Source organism: Indicator indicator, chromosome 1, assembly GCF_027791375.1.
Source record: "Indicator indicator isolate 239-I01 chromosome 1, UM_Iind_1.1, whole genome shotgun sequence".
NCBI classification, from domain to species: domain Eukaryota; kingdom Metazoa; phylum Chordata; class Aves; order Piciformes; family Indicatoridae; genus Indicator; species Indicator indicator.
In genome coordinates, this window is record NC_072010.1 from 95601589 (window position 1) to 95622401 (window position 20813).

The 20813-nt window shown below is 40.5% G+C and overlaps 1 protein-coding gene across 1 annotated transcript; it reads left to right on the forward strand.

The window, feature by feature from the left end:
* The first annotated feature begins 8570 nt into the window (after positions 1-8570).
* Positions 8571-20045, forward strand: PARP11 (poly(ADP-ribose) polymerase family member 11). The gene is made up of 8 exons (XM_054387776.1): positions 8571-8606; positions 11552-11680; positions 11778-11898; positions 13137-13212; positions 15984-16056; positions 16148-16278; positions 19128-19279; positions 19732-20045. Exons 1-8 carry the CDS (start codon positions 8571-8573, stop codon positions 20043-20045), a joined length of 1032 nt encoding a protein of 343 aa, XP_054243751.1.
* The last annotated feature ends 768 nt before the right edge of the window (positions 20046-20813 follow it).

The window sequence follows — 20813 nt, forward strand, 5'->3', positions numbered from 1 at the left end:
TCATCATCCATCAAACAAATACTTTAAGGAAACAGAAATTGCTGAGAAAGATCCCCATAGAACAGCAAATTGTTTTCAAGTTGAATCACTAGAGAAAGCTATCAGGTGGGTTGGGCATAATTTGCCCTCTGTAAACCTGCTGTCTTTTCCCAAACAGTTTGTTGCCATTCCTGCAACTGGAGGTAGTTTTGGGGAGGATTCCCAGGGGTAGAGATTAGGATGAAGAGCCTGTAGTTCTCTGGGGCCTCTTTCATGCCTTTCAGGGAAGATGGCCAGGGAACCTATGCTAGATGCCTCTTCAATCATCAGACCTTCCCTGCTCACTGTGACCCCTCAAAAATGAGAGCAGCTTTGCAGTAACTTTCGTCAGCTCCCTCAGCACCTCAGACTCACATATGTCCAGCTTGTCTTCCCAGAATAGTCTTGCTCTACTGTGGGTGATGTTCTACCGACATTGCCAGGTTTTGCCAACTAATCTTGGGGACCTAAGGCCTAAGAGCAGACCTTTACACAAGAAAATGCCAAAGCAAAGAAGGCACCATGTGTGTCCCCTTTGTCACCAGGTCTCCTGCCCTATTTGGCAGAGGGTTCACTTTTTCTGAGTCTCCCTTTTACCAGCAACATATCCATAGAAGTAATCTCAGTTGTTTTCCACCTTCCTCACTAGTTTTAACTCCAGCTGAGATTTGGGCTTTCCAGATTCCACCACATTCAGGCAACAGCTGTATTCCTCTAGAGCTGCCCTGCCCACTTCAGTGCACTTCCTTGGCACTGTCAGCCTTGGTCAGGAGTTCTCTGTTCATCCATGCTGGCCTTCTGCCAGGACTGATAGACTTCCCGCATATCAGAATGGACCCTTCTTGTGCTTTGAGGAGATTGTATTTAAAAACTGACCAGTTCTCCTGGGCTCTACTCTTCCGGGCAACTCCGAAGGAAAACTGCCTAGGAGATTCATTCTCTCAACAAGCTAGAACCTGCTTGCTTCAGGTCCAGTGCTGTAATCTTGCTATGTGTCTCACTCACAGCTATGTGGACCTTAGACATGCTTTGTAGCCTTGTTGAAAGTCCTGCCTCTTTGTCAGAGAGCAGTGAACGCTAGCTGCTCCACCATGGAAGGCTAGTCAGGAGAAGAAAGCTGGCACAAGCAGTGGCCTCACCAAGAGGAGTCAGGATGTGGAACAGCAAGTCCAGGTCAGGATAATGGCCAAAGACTGGGTCACATGCAGCCTAGCAATACCTCAGCAAGCCCATAGTGACCATGCAGAATCTGAAGTCAGCCAGGAAGCTGAAGCTGTGAGTCTGGATCAAGGTCCATATTGTGCAGGTGGAAGCTCACACACAGAACTGCTACAGAACTGTGATGCAGCACAGGCAAGAGCCCACAGCAAAGCCTCTGCTTAGAAACAGCTCTTGCTCCCAGCCTTCTTCCCAGTAGCTCTTACCAGCAAAGCAGCTAGACTTGGTCTCAGCCACCTAAACTTAGCTTTGGCCAACAAAACTCCTGCAAGAGAGATGCACTCCAGGCCCTGACATCTTCTTCTTCTGACTAGACACTCTGGATGGACCATGACTCAATTCATTACCTTGGCTTGCCTGGGAAAGTTCACCCATTCTGCTCACTCTGTCCCCAGCACACGTGCTCTGCTCTCCCTGTTTGGTGGGAGTGATGTGCAAGTGGACCTTGGTCACTGAGGGCATGATGTGTACTGTGACAAATGCCCAGCTCCTGGATTGCCCTGCCTTCCAGTTTGCCAACAAAAGTGTGTGTACTCATTTCACCAGGCACTTCCTTCCTGCTCCATGTGCTTCTCCTTCTCTGCAGGATTTGGCCACTATCCCCAGAATATCCTAGGCTCAGGTCCTCCTAGCTAAGGCTGGAAAGCCTGTTGAAAAACACGCTCTTGTGCCAACCCCTGCGTGGTAGCCTCCTGTGTCTCCACAGCACTCCCTGCTCCTCAAAGACCAGGTCCATGGTCATAAAAGCCAAAGCCCTGGCTGCAGCACTGGCTGCACAGTCAAGTGCTAACCCTTAGGTTGGGTACCCTCCTCCTGAAGTCTTTCCTCTCCACTGACAGCACCAAGGAAAACAGCACTTAGGCTCCAGTGCCCTGTAGCCACCCCTGGGTTATTAAGGTCTCCCTTAACAGTATCATTGGTGCACACGTGGATGAGCAGGCCAGGGACAGCATGCCTTAGTGCTCTCTGCATCAGCCCCAGTCCAACCTCCCTGCAAGCAACAGATCACCTGAAACAGCAAGCAAGATCAGTAGACTGATGCCTCTGTACCCTGTAGAAGAAAGTTTCCAGCCAGTGTCACACAGCGATTCCTCTCAGTGCTGGTTCATGTGTGGCTCAGATTCAGGTGGCTACAATACATCTTTTGATGTTTCATAGCACCAGTGTTGCCCTGCATGATGCAGTGAGTGAACGGGACCAGACGTTGGGATGCATGTCTGTGCACACACTGGAGTGTGGGAATGTGTGGAAGTCTGACTGTGTGTACAGCAGAGACATTCTAGAGATTTTCACTGCTCACTTTGTGGCAGGTTGAACCCTGCCCGCAGCTAAGCACTACACAGTATCTCAATCACTTCCCCCTTCAACCCTAGCAGGATAGGAAGAGCAAAAGCAAGAAAACTCATGGGTTGAAATCAAGGTAGTTTAGTAAATAAGAGGAAGGAGTGGGAAAAAAACAACTCAAAGGCCATTGCTTATCAACTCCCACAAGCCAACTGATGCCCAGCCATTCTCTCTCACCATCCCTCTCTCACCAATTTTATTGCTAAGCATGATGTTACACGGCATACAATATCCTTTTGGTCAGTTTAGGTCAACTGTCGTGCTTATGTCCTCTCCAAATTCATGTGTACCCCTAGTCTACTTGCTGGGGTAGACCTGAATGGGAGAAAGATAAAGTCTTGATGTTATGGAAGCACTGCTCATTAATAGCCAACGCATAGGTGTGCTAACAAGGCTGGTTTAGTCACAAACCCAAAACACAGCACCATACAGGTTGCTACAAACAAAATTACAAACAAAATTACTGTATGGACTACCACAAGTGATCCTGCTTTGGCAGGGGGCTTGGACACGATGATCTCTTGAGGTCCCTTCCAGCCTCTGATATACTGTGATAATGTGATACTGTGATACCTCCAACCCTGCTAGCCCCAGTACATTCATATGTCATTTGAGTGCTTGGGGAAAGCAGCAGTATACACAGAGATGTAATTTTACCCTTCGTCTTATGGATGACAATCCTGTCCAGACTTCCCAGACAACCACAGGTTCCCAGTCTCAGTTTGCAGTCTGAAATTTTCTCTGGTCATTTCAGTCTTGCTCACTAAATTCCCCAGACACAGAATAAACTACTGACAGTTGTTTCTACTGCTCAGTATAACTGGGCACAAAAGTGATCCATAAATGCTTTTCTCTACTCATAAATAAACTTGGCCTAACACAGGGACTGAAAACAGAGAGGCTGCACAAAGAAACTGTTCCTAACATGACTGTTATTTACTAAGAAATTAAGGTAAACAGGAACGCTATCTCCAGTCATTGGACAAGGTGGCAAATAATCACTGCATCTTTCCTAGATTGCAATTAACAGTAGAAGTGCATCACGCTATAGGAAAGTCTTGTTCTGTATGTAGAGAACTCACCTTTATACTGAAATCTCAGACTGAGGGTGTCCAGTGCTGGCATGATATATACACTGGAGCACAGAAGGAGTATGCATACTACACAGGCTTTAAGTATGATGAGAGAAGCTTAGTCATGAGAACAATGCACAGGGAGCAGCACTGCAAGGTCAATGAGAACCGCCAGCCCAATTCAGCTGTTTGTTTCATACCTGAGAAGCTATGCTGGTGCTGGCAGATGCACTGGTATATTGAGGGTATATAATTCTCTGAGCTGCAGCTGTTTGGCTCCAGCCTTAATATCATTATGCAATGCTGTGCTTAGCAACACATGGTTGTGTTAGCCTAGAAAAGGTAGAAGTCCAAAATGAGTGCAGGTATCCAAGCATTCTGTTTCCCCTGGACTCTGCTATGTCCTTCTTGAGAGAAAACAAGCAAACAATCACAAAACATAATAAAAGTCTTTCTGCCTTCCTGCTGGTGCAAGTGCATCTGCTTGCATTTGAATTCTTGTAATGTCATCTGAAGAGTTCAGAACTTCCTGGACTACTCCTCCTTTCAAAAAAGAAGACAGGCTGAGATGTTGGAGCTCAGGCTGTACACAGAAGGAGACAACCAAATAATGGTGAAGTATTAGGTATGATAGTAAGACAACTGGCAAAAAAGGGACACCTAGGAATATGAAAGAAAAGTGAAGAGAGACAAATATTTTGGCTGTGGGCTGTGTTCTCCGTGATTAAGGGGTAGAATCAATCATGGCTTTTAGTCAGTGTCACAGAAAAAAAGCATCAAAGACCTGAGATGTTCCCGGAACTTCTCCTTTTCACAGAGATTGCAGAATAGGAGTAATTGGTGAAAGCATAGCAGAAACATGTCTAGAAGAGTATTGTCTGGAAAACAGACACAGGAGAGGTAGGTTAAGAAAGATAACACATCTAACAGTTCCTTGAACAACAAATCAAGATGATGTAGACTTTCAAGTAAAGGGTGCATAACGATGGATTCTACAGCTTCCTTGACATCTCAAGAGCAATGCCATATTTGAGGTGGACAGCCACTGCCTCTGGAAGTGATGCTCTGTAATAAACACAATATTTGCTTATTCTCTTTGCTTGCCTCTGGGCAACTGTATTTGTGTGTGTACAAGTTTGTGGACACCACAAACTTCACACAGATTTTAGAGTTTCCTTTATGCTGCAATATATGTGCCCATCACAAAATATTAAAGTTTTCTGCAAAGTGGCAAAACACTGTCAATCTTTTTTTTTTTCATTTTATTTTATTGGTCATGGCATAGTCATTGTATTTTTATGAGGTTTTGGCACAAAATATTCCTATTTTAATTGGTTGTTCTGTTTGTTTTATGCTTATTTTCAGTTAATTCCAGCAGAATTATATTTTGGTATCATGTACATTAGCATTCAATTGCATGAATACATAGTTACATTGATTATTAGAAATCAATCTACTATGAAATGGCAAATACCAAAGAATCATCCACTTTTCCCTCTAAGAAAATGTATGATGGCAGTTTACCCTCCTCTTATTCTAATTGATACATTCAAGGGCAGAGAGCAAGTATTCAGAGAGACATAGACAAAATGGAGGAATGCGCTTATTATGAATTGGAAAAAGTACAAAAGTGAAGTTCTGCACTTGGGAAGAAATAACCCCTGGCAACAACAAAGGTTAGGAAATTACTATCAGGTGAGCAGCTCTTCTGAAAGAGCAGTGATCCTGGTAGATGGAATGCTGGATATGAGCTAGCAATGTGCTCTGGCGGCAGTGTAGACCAACTGCATCCTTGGCTGTAAAACTGCAGGATCCTACCCAGTAGTTGAAAGGAAGGGATTACTGTCATTTGTTAAACCCCACCTAGAATACTGCATCCAGGCTTGGGCTCATCAGTACCAGAAAAGCACTGATCACCTGAAGAATGTTCATCAGAGGACCAAACAGGCATGCGGCTGGAGCACTTGCTCTGTGAAGAGCAATTGATGGACCTGGACTTGTTTACCTTGAAGGTGGAAGGATCTGACTGCCCTCTTCAAATACCTACAGAGGTTATCAAGAAAACCAGGCCAGGCTCTTCACAATGGTATATGGTGGTAGGACAAGAAACAGAGGGCTTAGGATATACTGAGAGGTACCAAACAGATGCAGGAAAATTTCTTCAACGTGATGATAGATAAGCATTGAGCAGTGGAAGAGAGTGGCCAGAAAGGCTGCACAGTCTGTCTCCTTGTAGACTTCAAGATCTGACTGGATAGAATCCTGAACAGAATGACCTGATCTCATAGATGATCTTGCTTTAAGCAAGAGCTTGTGCTAGATGACCAAAGTGAATTCCAGTCTTCTTTTAATCCCTTGACTGATCCAATTACAGAAGTATTATGTTAGAGACTGTCATCTCCCTCTACTTCAGCTGATTTTCAGCAGCCCAGAGACCTGTGCTGGTTATTTCTGTACCCAGGTAAAGGCATCATGAAGGATGAATGAAGGAAGTCACCACACAGGACTACAGTGAAAGGACAGGATGTGATGTGCGTAAGTTACAACATTCTGTCTGGACAAAAGGGAAAAAAAGACCTTCTTGCCTCTAAAAACAGTTCAGCAGACAGGCCTGAATGAAAAAAAAAAAAACCAAAAAACCTTGGTCAGATGACAAACTGAGCAACCTAATCTGGATTTCAAGATAGGCCTGCACTGATAAAGAGACTGGATTAAAGAGCTTCCTAATTCTTTTCAAACCTAGATCATTCTATGATCCTAAGATTCATGTACCAGAGAGTTCTCTTTTTCACTTTCATTTGCCATTCCCTGCAAAAATGTGTTCATAACTAAGGTCATATGGGCAAACATTTCCTGTTTCTGCCTTTTTGCTGCTTGGAGTAGAGGCTCATGAGAATCATTTAATGCAATTATGTCTTCTCAAGATAGGTTGTTAGTCTGCACACAGTACATAAGATATTGACAAAAATATTTGAATTTTAGAATGTTTTAAGTTGTTGCTGTGAGGAGTCTGGCATTATCAGGTAGCATCCTGAGTATTTAGTCAAGCTATTCTTTCACTATAAACAAAATATTCTAATCTCAAGAAAGAGGTTTATGCTCCATTATTAACTATCAGTCTAAACATACAAAGAAATTAAAGAACCACACCCAAAAATCTCAACTTCTAAAACATGCTTCAAGATATATAGCCTCAGAAACCTCTTTAAAATTTTTGGCTGCTAGACAGCTCTGTACTGGAACTTCAGACTTATGCAAATGCCTGACAATTATCTAAAAATTCTGTACATGTAGGATTTTAAAGAACTGATACCATGTTAGTGCTAGGCAAGGCAGCAGAAGTTCAAACTATGCATAAAGTATGATTATCTAATGCAAAGAGCAAATATGAATTTCAGACTGCTGGAGGTGGGTCTGTGTGCAGCTTCGTGCTGCCACTGAAATAACAGAGGCAGCAGCAGCTCTGTGAGACAGGCCATACTCATGAACATAGCTAATGTATATATACATATATTTCACAGGAAGATTATGTGTTGTAAAAATGCCTCAGTAAAGCAGAAGACTGTTGCTTGCTAGCCAACAATTAAAAGAACTGAAAGTGGTGAGGTACAAAGCAGTGAGGATTGCTGCACTGGGGAACTTAACCATTGTACAGAAAACATTCATCGCTAGAGGTTTGTGTTCACAAAGGATACAGATGAATCCTGTAAATCCCTGTGGGGTCTCTCACATTACTGGAGGACATAGCCTCCTTTTATCCCAAATTCCTCTCTGCAAGGAACCCTCTTCCTTTCCCCGGTGGCTGAGGTACTTGGAATGTACAGACTTCTGGTCCACCTACTATATAATTCCCCCTTACTTGTACAGTCCCCTGCACCATACATCGCATGTTCATTAAAATTATGCCTTATACTTCCCCAGGCAGAGAAATTAATATTTATCGTCCTATTAAGCCTACACTAAAGTTTAGGTTGTGTCCAGTTTCTGCTGTCTTCGAAGGACACCTTGCTAGTTAAGGAAAGGTATATGGGGGGGACTTCAGTGATAAGGATGCAAAGATTCTTTTGTTAGTTACAGGAAATAAGGGTGAGGTCAAGTTGCTGACATGGCACAGCCAATGAAAATTTGGGATCATTTTCCAACAATTCCCCCTTTTGTGCTCTTTATTATTCCTAATTCTCTATTATTTCAGGCTGCATGTCATGTCTTTATTTGTAAAGACATGTATCTCTCCTATCACCATCAAAACGCTACCCACACTTGAAAGAGTGGAAGAGGACTGGATCTCTCAGGAAAGGGGAGATTTCATTAATGCCTATCAATATCTACAGGCCAAATATCAGGAGGATGGAGACAGACTCTTCTCAGTGGTGTTCAGTGACAGGACAAGGGGTATTGGCCACAAACTGGAACACAGGATGTTCCACACAAACAGAAGGAAAAAATTCTTCGCTTTGAGAGTGGCAGAGCGCTGGACCAGGCTGCTCAGAAAGGTTGTGGAGTCTCCATCTCTGGAGGCATTCCAAACCCGTCTGGACATATTTCGGCGAGATGTACACCAGGTGATCCCGGTCTACAAGTGCGCCGAACTAGCCGCCCGCTAGCCCCACCGCCCGCAGTCTAGCCGCCTCCACCCTCACCCCCTTCGCCCCCATCCCCCATCGCAACCGTGACTCCACCCCTTCCCCAATCCCGCCTCCCTCCCCGGCTCCGCCTACCCAGGTGCATAATTACACGCTAGGCCCCGCCCCTCTATGTGACGAGCCTATTGAACGCGAGCTCTACCCGCTGTTGCTCCGCCCCCCTCGCCCGCTGCCGTTAACGGAAGCGGCTGGAGTCTGCGCCGTGACGCTGGGCGCTTGGCCCTGCCGCCACTCAGCCTACACGTACTGTTACCCTACAAACCCTTCGGGCGGCATGTGGGGAGTCACCCCGGGGTGGGCGGCCGATGCGGTGAGTGCGCGCGGGGGAAACTGCGGAAACGACTACTCCTTTAGTCTTCTTCCTCTTCAGTCTGTTTCCTACTAGATGCGTCCCGAAGGCCGCTTCCCCTGCCGCCCAGTCCCCGCCGACGAGCGCGCTGCCAGGTTAAGGAAGAGGGTGGGGGGTATGTAGGCCACCATCAGTGGGAAAGCTTAGGGCCCACATGGAGAGAGACTAGTGATGTGCTTCTATCGGTCACCCCGCCGTGTCCTTAAGCTGTTAGGGGATCAGCCCTGGAGGGGGGCCCTAGGAGGGATAACTGAATCAGTGGTCCCCAGCAGCACAAAGCAGGTAAGTGGTGATACAGTTGCTGAGGGCGTTGCCATTTCATCTTGTGTCCCCTACTAGTGCTAGTGTTCTTCCTTCTGGCCTTGCACTCTCACCCAAGTCTCTTGCTCAAGTGTACTCTAAGGAAGAGCCAGAAAGTGTCAGCACTACTAATGTTCCCAGCAGGGAACCATACAAAGTTGGTGTTCGTAGGTGAAAGACTCTTTGGCAATAACGTGCGATTTGCCAAGGGAAGCAGGCGGCACAAGAAAGCAGACAGCTGCCCGTTTGCATGCTTCTGTATTTTTTACCTTGAGAGCAGTGAGGCACTCCTGCTGGTTGCCCTGAGAAGCTGTGTATTGCCCCATTATTGAAGGTGTTCTAAGTCAGGTTGGATGGGGCTTTGAGAACCTCAAGGTGGCCTTTCCTATGGTGAGGGGTTTGAAAGTTCCCTTCCAGCCCAAACCTTTCTGTGATTCCACACTGTGGAATCGCGTTTGTCGTTCAGACTTAGATATACCTCTGAGAAAATGAGGCAGTACGTTACCAGCAGCAGTAAACCTATTCAGTCGCAGCACAACACCCAATGACTTTTCATTCTGTTCAGAAGAAAGCTTTTACTGTCAAAGAAACTGTTTAATTTGAGTGGTTCTGGTAACTCCTGGACCAGTAGAAACAGTGCTAATAATGGGAGTTGAAATGCCACCTGTTAGCATTGCTGATAAAATTCTCACTGCTGCACCTCTGGTAGTTGACTGTCATACAGAAAAACCCACTGAGACTTTTCTGTCACTGTTCAGAGTTCTTGGACAAAACAAATATAAATGATGTGGGCTTGCTTTTAAATTCATCAATATGTTGAGCTATTTCCTTAGAGCATTTTGGATCTGTGTCATCTTTCAGAACAGCTCTTGTTTTTATGGCATTACATGTTCATGCCTTTGGGTCATTCTTCCATACTTTTAAAGTATTCTGGAATCTACCAGCTTACCCTAGCCTTTGTGATTGGGGTAATACATGTGGATTTAACGTAGCATTACTAAAAGCTATGGGAGTAACTGCCTTTTTCGTAAATAGTTTATTCTAATAAAGGCTGTGTTACCCCTAGAGGAAAATGTGTGATAATGGGGCACAGATAAGCACAATTTTGTAACTTGTTCAAAAGGTATTACTGATGTAGTTTGTCAGATTCGAGGCCCTGATGTTACAGTGGAGATGAAGTCTGGAAGGTTTTGTGAGGAAAAGAAACATTGACTAAAAGGCCTGAATTGCTTTCCTCTAAGCTTTTAAAAAGTGTAGACTACCTCTGCCTTTGCTCTGTGGGAGAGAACATAGTCAAGTACTCATTTGAGAGGAAGAATGAAGGTGAAAGATATTTCATCAAAAGATGTGGCCAGTGCTTTAACAGTGTGCTTTAACACCTAATGATGAAGACTCAGTGACATTGCATTGCTGTGTGGAATAGATGTTGGCAGATGTCCTCTGAAATAGACAACAATTTTATTATCTCTTTCAAATATTTTTCCATGCAAGCGATATACCTTTATTGTTCTGCTTGAACTTGAAACAGTTATGTATGTAGCCTTGTAGTTTCTGTCTGTACGAAAGTAGGTTTGCCCTTAGATTCCACACTTCAGCAATGTCCACTTCTGATTCCCCAGGTTTTGTAGCCCTTTGGAGCTTTTGATGATTAGAATAGTCTCTAGATATTACTGCAGAGAGGTTTTTGGGATTGTTTTTCGTCAGAGAGGGCTAGCTTGGGAAGAATAAGGGGAAATGGTAGTGCCAAAAGAGTTGCCTTCTGATTTTAACTTCTGCCCCAGTAGCGCTGGTGAGCTGGTGCCTACTTAGTCTCCAGTACTTGCCTCTAGGTTTCTACCTTATTTCTGGGTTGAAGTGCCCAGGCAGCATCTGAAACATCTAGGTTATTAGCTAAGTGTTGTTTGATTTACTTGTGATGGAGTGTTCAATTTCTTTCTAACAAAAGTCAAGGAAATTGCTGGGACAAGTGCCAGTCTTGGTTAGGCAGTTAGAGTGGATTAATTGCTGACCTCTTCTGGGAGTAAGGCAAGCTTCTTTCTCTGAAAGATTCCCCTCAACTGACGTAGAATTATTGCTTGAGAATGGAGGGTGGCAAACTTCAGAAGTTTCAGGATTTGTTGATGAATTCCTGAAATCTGTCAGGGATTGTTCTTCTAAAGGTATTCTGGCATAGCTCTTAGTAGGCTTGAACTTGTCTAGCCGTTTTTGAACTTCCATAAATTTGCAGCATCCACACCATACCATGTAAAAGTAATTCCAAGATTGCCATTTGTTTTATCAAGAATTTTCTCTTTCAGTTGTTTCAGCCTTTACGTGTGCAACCTTTGATCAGTGTCTACTTCTATTGGAGGAAAATGTCATTCGTTATTGCCTATTTGGTTTTGTCATTATTTTATCAGCCACTTCTATGTCCTTTCCTCTGTTCTTCTGTTCTGCAGAACCCCAACTATGGTAGTCACTGCTTGTATGGAAGCCACCTTGCCTGCCAGGGTTTTTTTTAAGTGTTGTAATTTTTCTTTATTTCACTTTTTTAATTGATTTCTCAAATAATGCATTTTTGCAAACAGTATCAGAACTTCCTTTGTGTATGTACATGAATGTTTCAGGAAATGCTCCAAAGAACATCAGAAGAATTTTTTCCAAAGATGGAAACTTCAGTTGAAGAGATGGATACCTCTGATACCCAGTGGGGCTGGTTTTATTTGGCTGAGTGTGGTAAATGGCACATGTTTCAGGTAAATACGTATGAAGTTATATTAGCTGTGTTGGATTCCACACATCAACTACCTATTCCTGAATTTGTCTAAATGTGCTTTTTTGTTTATTTTGAAGACTGATTCAAACAGTCATTGCTCTGTTAGCAGTGAAGACATTGAAAGGAGCTTCCAAACAAATCCGCATGGTTCTGTTTCTTTTACTACTACGAAATTTAACTACACACTAGACTTTTCAGGTATGTATCTTTGTATAGAGTAAATTTAAATAATAGAAGCTACCTGATACACCAGTTAATTTCTCAATTCAGCAAATTACTGTTCTCATATTCAGTGCAAAAACTTGGGATTGCAAGTATCTTCCTTACTGGGAAGTACATGGAAGTTTTTAGAAGCAGCTGCCCTTAATCCATTTTTATTAATAAAGTAGCATGCCTTGTTTAAAAGCAGTTCATCCTGTTACTGCAACTTAACCTCAGCTGTAGGTGGTGTGTAGCATACGTCTGCAGGACTGGGAAGTTCAAGCCTTCTTTCTTTAACATGCAACTGCCTGTAAGCTTGAAAAACTTTTTTCATTCAGAGTCTGAATAAGAAACATTATTATAGTGAAGTTTTCTTCAACATACTGGCATAAAAGTGATTTAATAATTCAGCACGTATATGGGGGTCAATTCTTTTGTTATAATAACAAGGAAATATTGTTGGACTCAATGGTCTTAAAGGACTTTTCCAACTGAAATGATTCTATGATTCTATATGCAAAAGGGTTTGTCTCATAGATTGTAAAGATCTTACTTACGCCATGCTTGTAAATTATTTTAATGAATGCAGCTAATTGTAAATTAATCCGTCCTTTGTTGAATGGTGTGGTCTAATGATTTTATTTATTTATTTGGCTTTTCCACCCATAGATTATTTTCTGGTTAAATTGCAAAACAGCTATATGCTTAAATAATAGTATTTCAAATACAGTTAGTAGGGATTGGGTAAACCAGCCATATACTGGGAGTAAAGCAGTATGATATAAGGAAGTTTGTTTACTTGGATTGAAATGTCTGTTTAAAAAAACACTTTGTTTTGCTTCCAGAATAATAATACTAAATACAAATGCTAAAGAATGAATTTTATGTTACTGTTTGTTGTATCTTGAATTAGGGATAGTAGTAGTATGCTTCATCATCCTAGTTATAGTAAAGTCAGTGGAAATTTTGACAGAGATTTAGATAGGTATTTTAACAGTGTATGTTTTGTTGGTGTAATATTTGCACATTTTGCCAGGTCGTATAAATCGCAATGATTGTGAGGCCAGTATTTAGAAACATTTATGAAAAATGATGATTTGTTAGTTGTTGAAATAAGAATTCCTGTCATGCAGCTTTGGGTGTAGTAATGTTATTTTTTAAAATGACAATTAAGTGTTTCATATGCTATAGAGAAATTCCAGAAACTTACATCCTAACTCTTGTTTTATGCTCAGTGATGAAACAAACTAACCTAACTACCCTTAAGCAGCGTCCAATAAAGCGAGCTCCCTTTTCTATCAGTGCTTTCAGGTAAGGAAATACAAGGAACATTAATTGTTTTTATTTTATTCCTAATTATGCCAAGTAAAATGAAACCAAAAGATGTTTTCTATTGTTTATATTTTTTTACTTTTTGGATGAAACAATTTAAGAGGTGAGCCAAGATGGAAGAGCTAGTCAAGTCAAGAAGGAAGACATTTCAGAAGAAAAGAGTGACTAGTTTTTAGTCTGTTTTTTACCGTTCTTTTCTGAAAATGTAAAGAACTCATAGTGGGTGAGACAAGGCATACTTAATACTGATGGCCTTTGGCAAAGTTCTAAAAGCTGTGCCTGACTTTAGCCATTGGAGTCCCTTGCTCCAATCAGAATTGCTATGTAGAAGAAGCAGCAAAAAATGAAGAGTTATTTGTTCCATTGTTATAATGACTTCATAAATTATTTAGAAGTATTATTGTAACAGCAACAAGTATTAATTTATATTTTCCTTGCTTGTATGTTTTCATTATTTAAATAATTTGAAATTCCAATAAATTGCATCATAATAACCAGATAGCTTTTTATTAAGTTTCTTGCCATTTGATCATAGAATCGTAGAATCAGTCAGGGATGGAAGGGACCACAAGGATCACCTAGTTCCACCCCCCCTGCCATGGGCAGGGACACCTCACACTAGATCAGGCTGGCCAGAGCCTCATCCAGCCTGGCCTTAAACACCTTCAGGGATAGGGCCTCAACCACCTCCCTGGACAACCCATTCCAGGCTCTCACCACTCTCATGGTGAAGAACTACTTCTACATTCCAGCCTGAATCTCCCCACTTCCAGCTTTATTCCATTCCCCCTAGTCCTATCACTACCTGATACCCTAAAAAGTCCTTCCCCAGCTTTCTTGTAGGACCCCTTCAGATACTGGAAGGCCACAATAAGGTCACCTCAGAGCCTTCTTTTCTCCAGACTGAACAGCCCCAACTCTCAGTCTGTCCTCATAGGAGAAGTGCTCCAGCCCTCTGATCATCCTGGTGGCCCTCCTCTGGACACGTTCCAGCATGTCCATATCCCTCTTGTAATAGGGGCTCCAGAACTGGACACAGTACTCCAGGTGTGGTCTCACCAGAGCTGAGTAGAGGGGGAGAATCACCTCCCTTGACCTGCTGGCCACACTTCTCTTGATGCAGCCCAGAATCTGGTTGGCTTTCTGGGCTGCAAGTGCACATTGACAGCTCATGTTGAGCTTCTCATCCACTAGCACCCCCAAGTCCCTCTCCTCAGGGCTGCTTTCCAGCTAGTCCCTGCCCAACCTGTATTTGTGCTTGGATGATGAGTCATTACATGTAAGGATGGACTGATGTGAATCTGAAACTTATTAAACAATAGACTGATCTATGCAGTGATACTGACACAGTAAAATTGACTATATGGAATATATGTGGGTTTTTTTCCCCAAATAATTTCTTAGAAATAAATTAATTTCTGAATTGTAATCTGGTTTTACTTTCAAAAAAAAAGATCTGGTGTTTTCAATAAGAAATGTAGTAGCAAACTTTTTACACTGACATTTTAGAAAGCCTGTTCTTTTGAGTTGTAACGCCATTTTTGGATGCAATAGTATGATAATTCACTTCTGGATTTTTATTCCTGGAATAATTGCATTTAGTAATCTCTTTCTGTGTGATGATATCATTCTTTACTTTCAGGTGATTGCTTATAGTCCAGGTATTAAGCCTTAAACAATGCTATGAGTGTGGTACAAATACTTAAGACTTTTTTTTTTTTGAGGGTTTAATTTTGTTTTTTATTAAAAAAACCCAACAAACTCAACTATGATTTTTCAACTGTGTATTTCTAACACAATGCTTTTAAAAACTTCAAATGAGGGCTTAATTTCCAGAAGCTTAAACTAATTGTGGTTCCTGATGGGTTGGAATGTTCAGGCTATATTGTTACAGTGTGGTAGGCTGAAATTCTCCCACATCAACAATAACCAGGCTAACTCAGTTCAGAAGCGAATGAGGCTGTATTTACAGGCAAAACTACAATCTATGATGAAATGCAATGAATATGTACAAATATACACTATTCGCAACATTTACAAATATGTTCAATCAACAGAAAACCACAACAAAGCCCCCTGGCCCCAGAGGGGCTCTGTTTCTCCCCCAGACAGAAGGGTAAAAAAAAAGCCAAGAAGCAGAGAGGCTGTTAAACTTAGCTTGTCAAGGTCAGTATGCGGGTGCATGTGTTATCTCCCAAAGCCAGCAGACTGCCTGCAGAGAAACACCAGAGAGAAAGACAGAGACTGCCTGTGCCTTGTTTTGAATACTGACTCTTAAAAATTTCTATCATCTCTCCAATGGAAATGTTTAAAACAATCATTATTTTGCTTTCTTACACTGAAATGTGATTTATTTACATTCTTTCACTTCTCTGCTCGGACTTTGTGAGGAAAAATTAAAGGTATTGCCTTAAAACCATCACACTATATATACACTTTCATGTGTCTAAACTAGTGTTGCTTTCCTGATGTGGACCTGTATTCCTATCTTTTTTTGGGGGGGTAGATGGTATATTAAAACCATTCATTACCCTAGTTTATTTATAATAAGCTAAGCTAGAATTTGAATACAAAATAGGATTTCTTACCTTTGACCTTACCTGCTGAAAACAGCCTTTGAAGGAAAATCCTAAGTGGTTTCTTATGAGGTTTTTTTACATACTGTATTGTTTGCAGTAGTTTGAAAGGAATAAAAATGGCTCATGTCTTTGTGACATGTTTTTATGTGTTTTTTTTTTTTTTGTTTGAAGTTTCATCTGTGAAAATGAGGCTATCCCTATGCCTTCACACTGGGAGAATGTAAATACTGAGGAGCCATATCAGGTAAGAATTGGTATGCATGTTGGTCAAAAATGTGATAATGAAAGAATGCATCAAATTGAAATAATATTAACATACTCATTTTTTTCCCCAGCTTATTCCATTGCAAAAGAAAACAAATGAATATGATGAAGTTTCTAGTCTCTTTGGCAAAACAATGGATAGCCACCGAATTAAAAGAATTAAAAGAATACAAAATCTAGACTTGTGGGAGTTTTTTTGCAGGTGAGATTATTTCTAAAACCAGCAAGTTGTTCACAGAGAAGATCCTGAAAGCATGCATCAAAAATACGTCTAATTGCTTTTTATTATGAATGACAATGTGTTAGCATTTTTCTTTTTAAATTTTCTTATGTCATTGCTCTGTATTCAGAATTCCACCGTCAATACTGTAGATTCTACAAGTACAGAAATGCAATATTTGTAGAAATGGATTAGATATTGCATAGATAAGATTGAAGCATTAAAGATGTTCAGGATGTCCATGTGGTAGATGCCCATGTTACTTACAGTGAAACAAGAACAAAAAGCTTTTTGTAAAATAATTCCTTGCCATACTTGTATTATTTTAATTTTTAGTGAACAGTGCAAATTAATGTTTGTAGATTGTTTTAATTTCTCAACTTTATGAAATCTATGACAGAATTAAATGCCAAATTAGCACATATTCTTGTAATTTCTTTAAGTTTAATGTGCTACAAAAGCTTTTTCAAAGTCTGTGCTCTTCCCTCTCTGTATTCTGTTGGCCTGGAAGAAGTAGGACATACAGAATTCTGTTTTCACTTATTTCATATTATCAGTCTTAAGCAGTTCTATTTGACAGAAGTTATTTGTGTAGCTTCTAAGAAGGTGTATGTATCAGAATCACTTTTAAAGATGTTACTACACTACCCAGCTGAAAGTGTTGAATAGTGAGAAAATAGCTAATAGATGTATATTTAAAAATTTCATAAGTTATATATTTTAAGATATGTAATTTATTATTAATTTAAAACTGTCATGAATATGAATAAGGAAATTAATGTAAGTTCTTCCTTAAGAATTAGCCTTCTCTTAATTGCAAGTGTATTTGGTTATATATATATATATATCTGTATTAAGACTTATTTGCTTGGCCTTGTGTTTCAAGTTTCTGTTGTAATTATGCCAAGCAGACTTTTTCTTTTGAGTCTCCAGTGTAGATGGGAGAGAGGGACAGTGGATGACGTTTTTTGCTTAGCTGAGGAACTGATTTAATTTGGAGAGTGTACTAGTTTTCCTGACTGCTTAGTGAGTAGAACTTGTGGTTTAAGAACTCTGTGCTAGAATATTCTCAAGGTATGAAACTGAGCCTGGGAATTAGAATTTCATACATCAGAAGTATGAAAGTACTGCCATATAACTAACTACAAACCAAGGCACTTTTTAGTACCTGTGTAGTATAAAAGTATAAGGAGAAAAGTAATTTCCATTTTAAAGCTTTTCCTGAATTAAAATAGACCCAAAACCAAGTAACATTAATTGCTAAAACAAATGTATGTATGCAGCTGGAGCTTAGCTACAGCTCTGGAGTAGGTGAACTTATACACACTGGTGAAGAAACTACTGCCTGGTAGTATATTAGAAAGAAGTAGGTATTCTATCATTTCAAATTCACTGGAAGTTCTTGCACAGGAAAGTGCAAGTAAAAGATGATGAATCTCAGTCTTGTATCACTTTGGAATTGTTGAAGAGTGGAGCAATAGATAACAATATTTGGTCAGTGACATTGGTGACCATCTTTAGTTTTCTTTAGGTTTATCCTTTATTGAGTGAACTGACTGTATGACAGCTTTCTGAGTGGTGAATCAACCTGATTTTTGTTTTACTGGATTAGCTTGTCAGTGCTAGTGGAAAGTGTGAAGATGGTTTCTAGAATAGATGGACTCCTCACTTTCTGTTCCAGATCAACAAAAGGTCCTGCTGGGGCATTTCTGCATTCTCTAGAACCGCCTTCCACTATGCTCAGTATACTCCACTACTTATGAGGAATAATTGCAACTTAAACTTTTGTGGTTTAGAGAAAATATTTTGTTTCCTTGATGAAGTCAGTGATTAAATTTGAATGATTTTTTGCTTCATTGTAGTGGACAAAACACCTTTAGCCTGTTATAAGAGTTTCCATGATGCCTTTTTAAAATTGGTTTTATGAAATCAACTGGTCAGAGATAGTGAAGAACTGTTACGGAATATTTTTGGACAATTGATTGCTCACCTTTTCTATATATTTGTTCTGTTTCAAGAGAAGTTATTTTAGGGTATGTTTATCAGGGCTGCTGATGGAAAAAATTTCAAGTGTTCAGCATTACAAGCTCTTAGTTCAAAGGTGTTGCCTTCCATGGCAATTTTTGTGAGCTGAGGGGAACCTTGGCTCCTGGGTTTTGCTGAATTGCTAATAGTGTGGAATGTGAGAGCTTGGAACCTCTCTGCCTCTTTACACAAAATGCCACAAAGGAAATTATTACCTTCCAGGTGCCGTTGAGATTCTACTAACATTCTTCTGATTCGTAAAGCATTTGTAGGGTAGGAAAAAACCCCGACCCAACCAGAACACACACCCCAACCCTCTCCCCAAAAACAAAAAGAAAAACCCAAGTAAACAACCAACACAACCAAAACAGCAAAACCCATCCCAACAAAACAACAAACAAACAGAAAAGCCCAATGAACCAACAAAAAAAAATGAAGTTGCCAAGACAGGTATTTTTGTTAGCACTAAATGGTGAAGAAAAAAAAAGCTGAACAATAAACCTGAATAAACATATCTTTCAAGCTACATGCTGCAATATTTTAACTTCTGTGGAATGCATTTATTTATAAACAAGGTATTAATTGCAATATAATGTTTTTCTGACCTTGAATTATGTCTGAAAATTGTCCACAGCATCCATAAGTGTGTGAGATATAGATGTGTACCTTCAAAACTAGAATCATCTAGACGCTTCTAAAAGTGGAACATATGGAGTGGCTTAGATCTGTCCTTTTTGCATGGTGTGAGTAGTAATTTAATTTGATCATAGAGATGTTTTTAATGGTGTGTTGTGTGGTCTCTGTAGGAAAAAAGCTCAACTGAAGAAGAGGAGAGGTGTCCCAACTATTAATGAGCAGATGTTATTTCATGGCACCAGTAGTGAATTTGTAGAAGCAATATGCATACACAACTTTGACTGGAGAATAAATGGGATGCATGCTGCTGTGTATGGAAAAGGTAAGCATTTTTGAAATTTTGTTTGGTAATCTTAACACTTCAACATTGTGGCATGTTCCCTGTAGCATATTCTTTGTGAGGTACTCCCTGTGTTTACCTAAGAGCTGTTTAATCTAGCTCTACTTTTACATCAAGTGTAATTAAGAAAGTTAGGATGAAGTAAAGAATGTAATTAGCACAACATCTGGTCGGGCCATGGAGCGTAGAGGGTGGATGCCTAACAAAGCAGTATTGATCCCAAGACAATCTCCCTACTGAAACATTTTCACGAAAGGTATTTGATCATGTTGCTATAATATAATGAGTTAGGAAAAAAAATACTGGATTCCTAATAAACATAAAAGAATAGACATCTATCTTCATACTGATTCTATGATCTATCTGTCTATATATAGATCCATGCTCTAGCAGTTAAGCTGTCATGATCAGTTGTTGGGTTTTTTATTTGAAAGGGACCTATTTTGCAAGAGATGCATCATATTCCAGTCGTTTCTGCAAAGAGGACATGAAGCATGGAGATACTTTCCAAATTCATGGTGTGAATCTGCAGCCTCATCTGCATAGAACAGATAAAGTCATGTTTCTTGCTCGTGTGTTAACTGGTGACTATATCAATGGCGATTCAAAATACATGAGGCCTCCTTCAAAAGATGGAAGTTTTGTGAACTTGTATGACAGCTGTGTGGATAATACCTGGAACCCAAAGATCTTCGTTATCTTTGATGCAAACCAAATCTACCCTGAGTATTTAATAGAATTTTGTTAAGTTTGAAAGCAGCTGAACTGAGTAATCTTTGTGTCTCTTCAATACTTTTGTTCATTTTATAAAGACAGTAATATAAACACATGAAGCTTGAGAGGTGTTTCTGAAGGAGGGAAGCTTTTGAATGTTGAAGAGAGATTGTCAAACAGGTTTTTAAAATCTGTGAACTTTACTAATGTTTTTCAAATGTAGAGACAATTACAATTTTGAAATGGCTTGGTGAGCCTTAAATGCATTGGGCATTGGTACGTTTTCAAAGGCAAGATTTATGTTCCCTTTGGTTTTTTTATTGATACATTGCAAGTATTCATGTGATAGAAATATGCCTGTAATATAGTATGCATATGAGAAAATTAATCTTTTATAAAGATTGTCTGCAGAACATAAAAATAACAAAAACGGCAAAAAAAAGCAGGGGACTTGGCTACATATGTGTGTGTGTCCGTGTTTTGTAGTAGACGTTTAACCTCACTACACAGCTGCTCACTCACTCTTTGTGTTACTACAATGAAAAGGAGTACAACAGAGAAATAAAAATTCCAGAAAAGGACAATTGATGGACAGTGCAATTGCTCATCACCTGTGGCCAAGGTTGAAGCTGCAACTTCTCACCCCTCTCCTGGCCAGCTCCTTTAGTTTCTATACTAAGCATGATATTTTGTGGTATGGAATACTCCTTTGGCTGGTGATATCAGCTGTCTTGGCCATGATCTCCCCCAGCTTCTTGTGCTCCTGCATAGCAGCAATACATGGGAAGCTGGAAGGTCCATG

Coding starts and splice junctions, on each gene's coding strand:
- PARP11 (XM_054387776.1), top strand. CDS start 8,571: ATGTGGGGAGTCACCCCGGGGTGGGCGGCCGATGCG. Junction 11,681..11,777: donor GTAAATGGCACATGTTTCAG/GTAAATACGTAT, acceptor TTTATTTTGAAG/ACTGATTCAAACAGTCATTG. Junction 16,279..19,127: donor TTGTGGGAGTTTTTTTGCAG/GTGAGATTATTT, acceptor TGGTCTCTGTAG/GAAAAAAGCTCAACTGAAGA.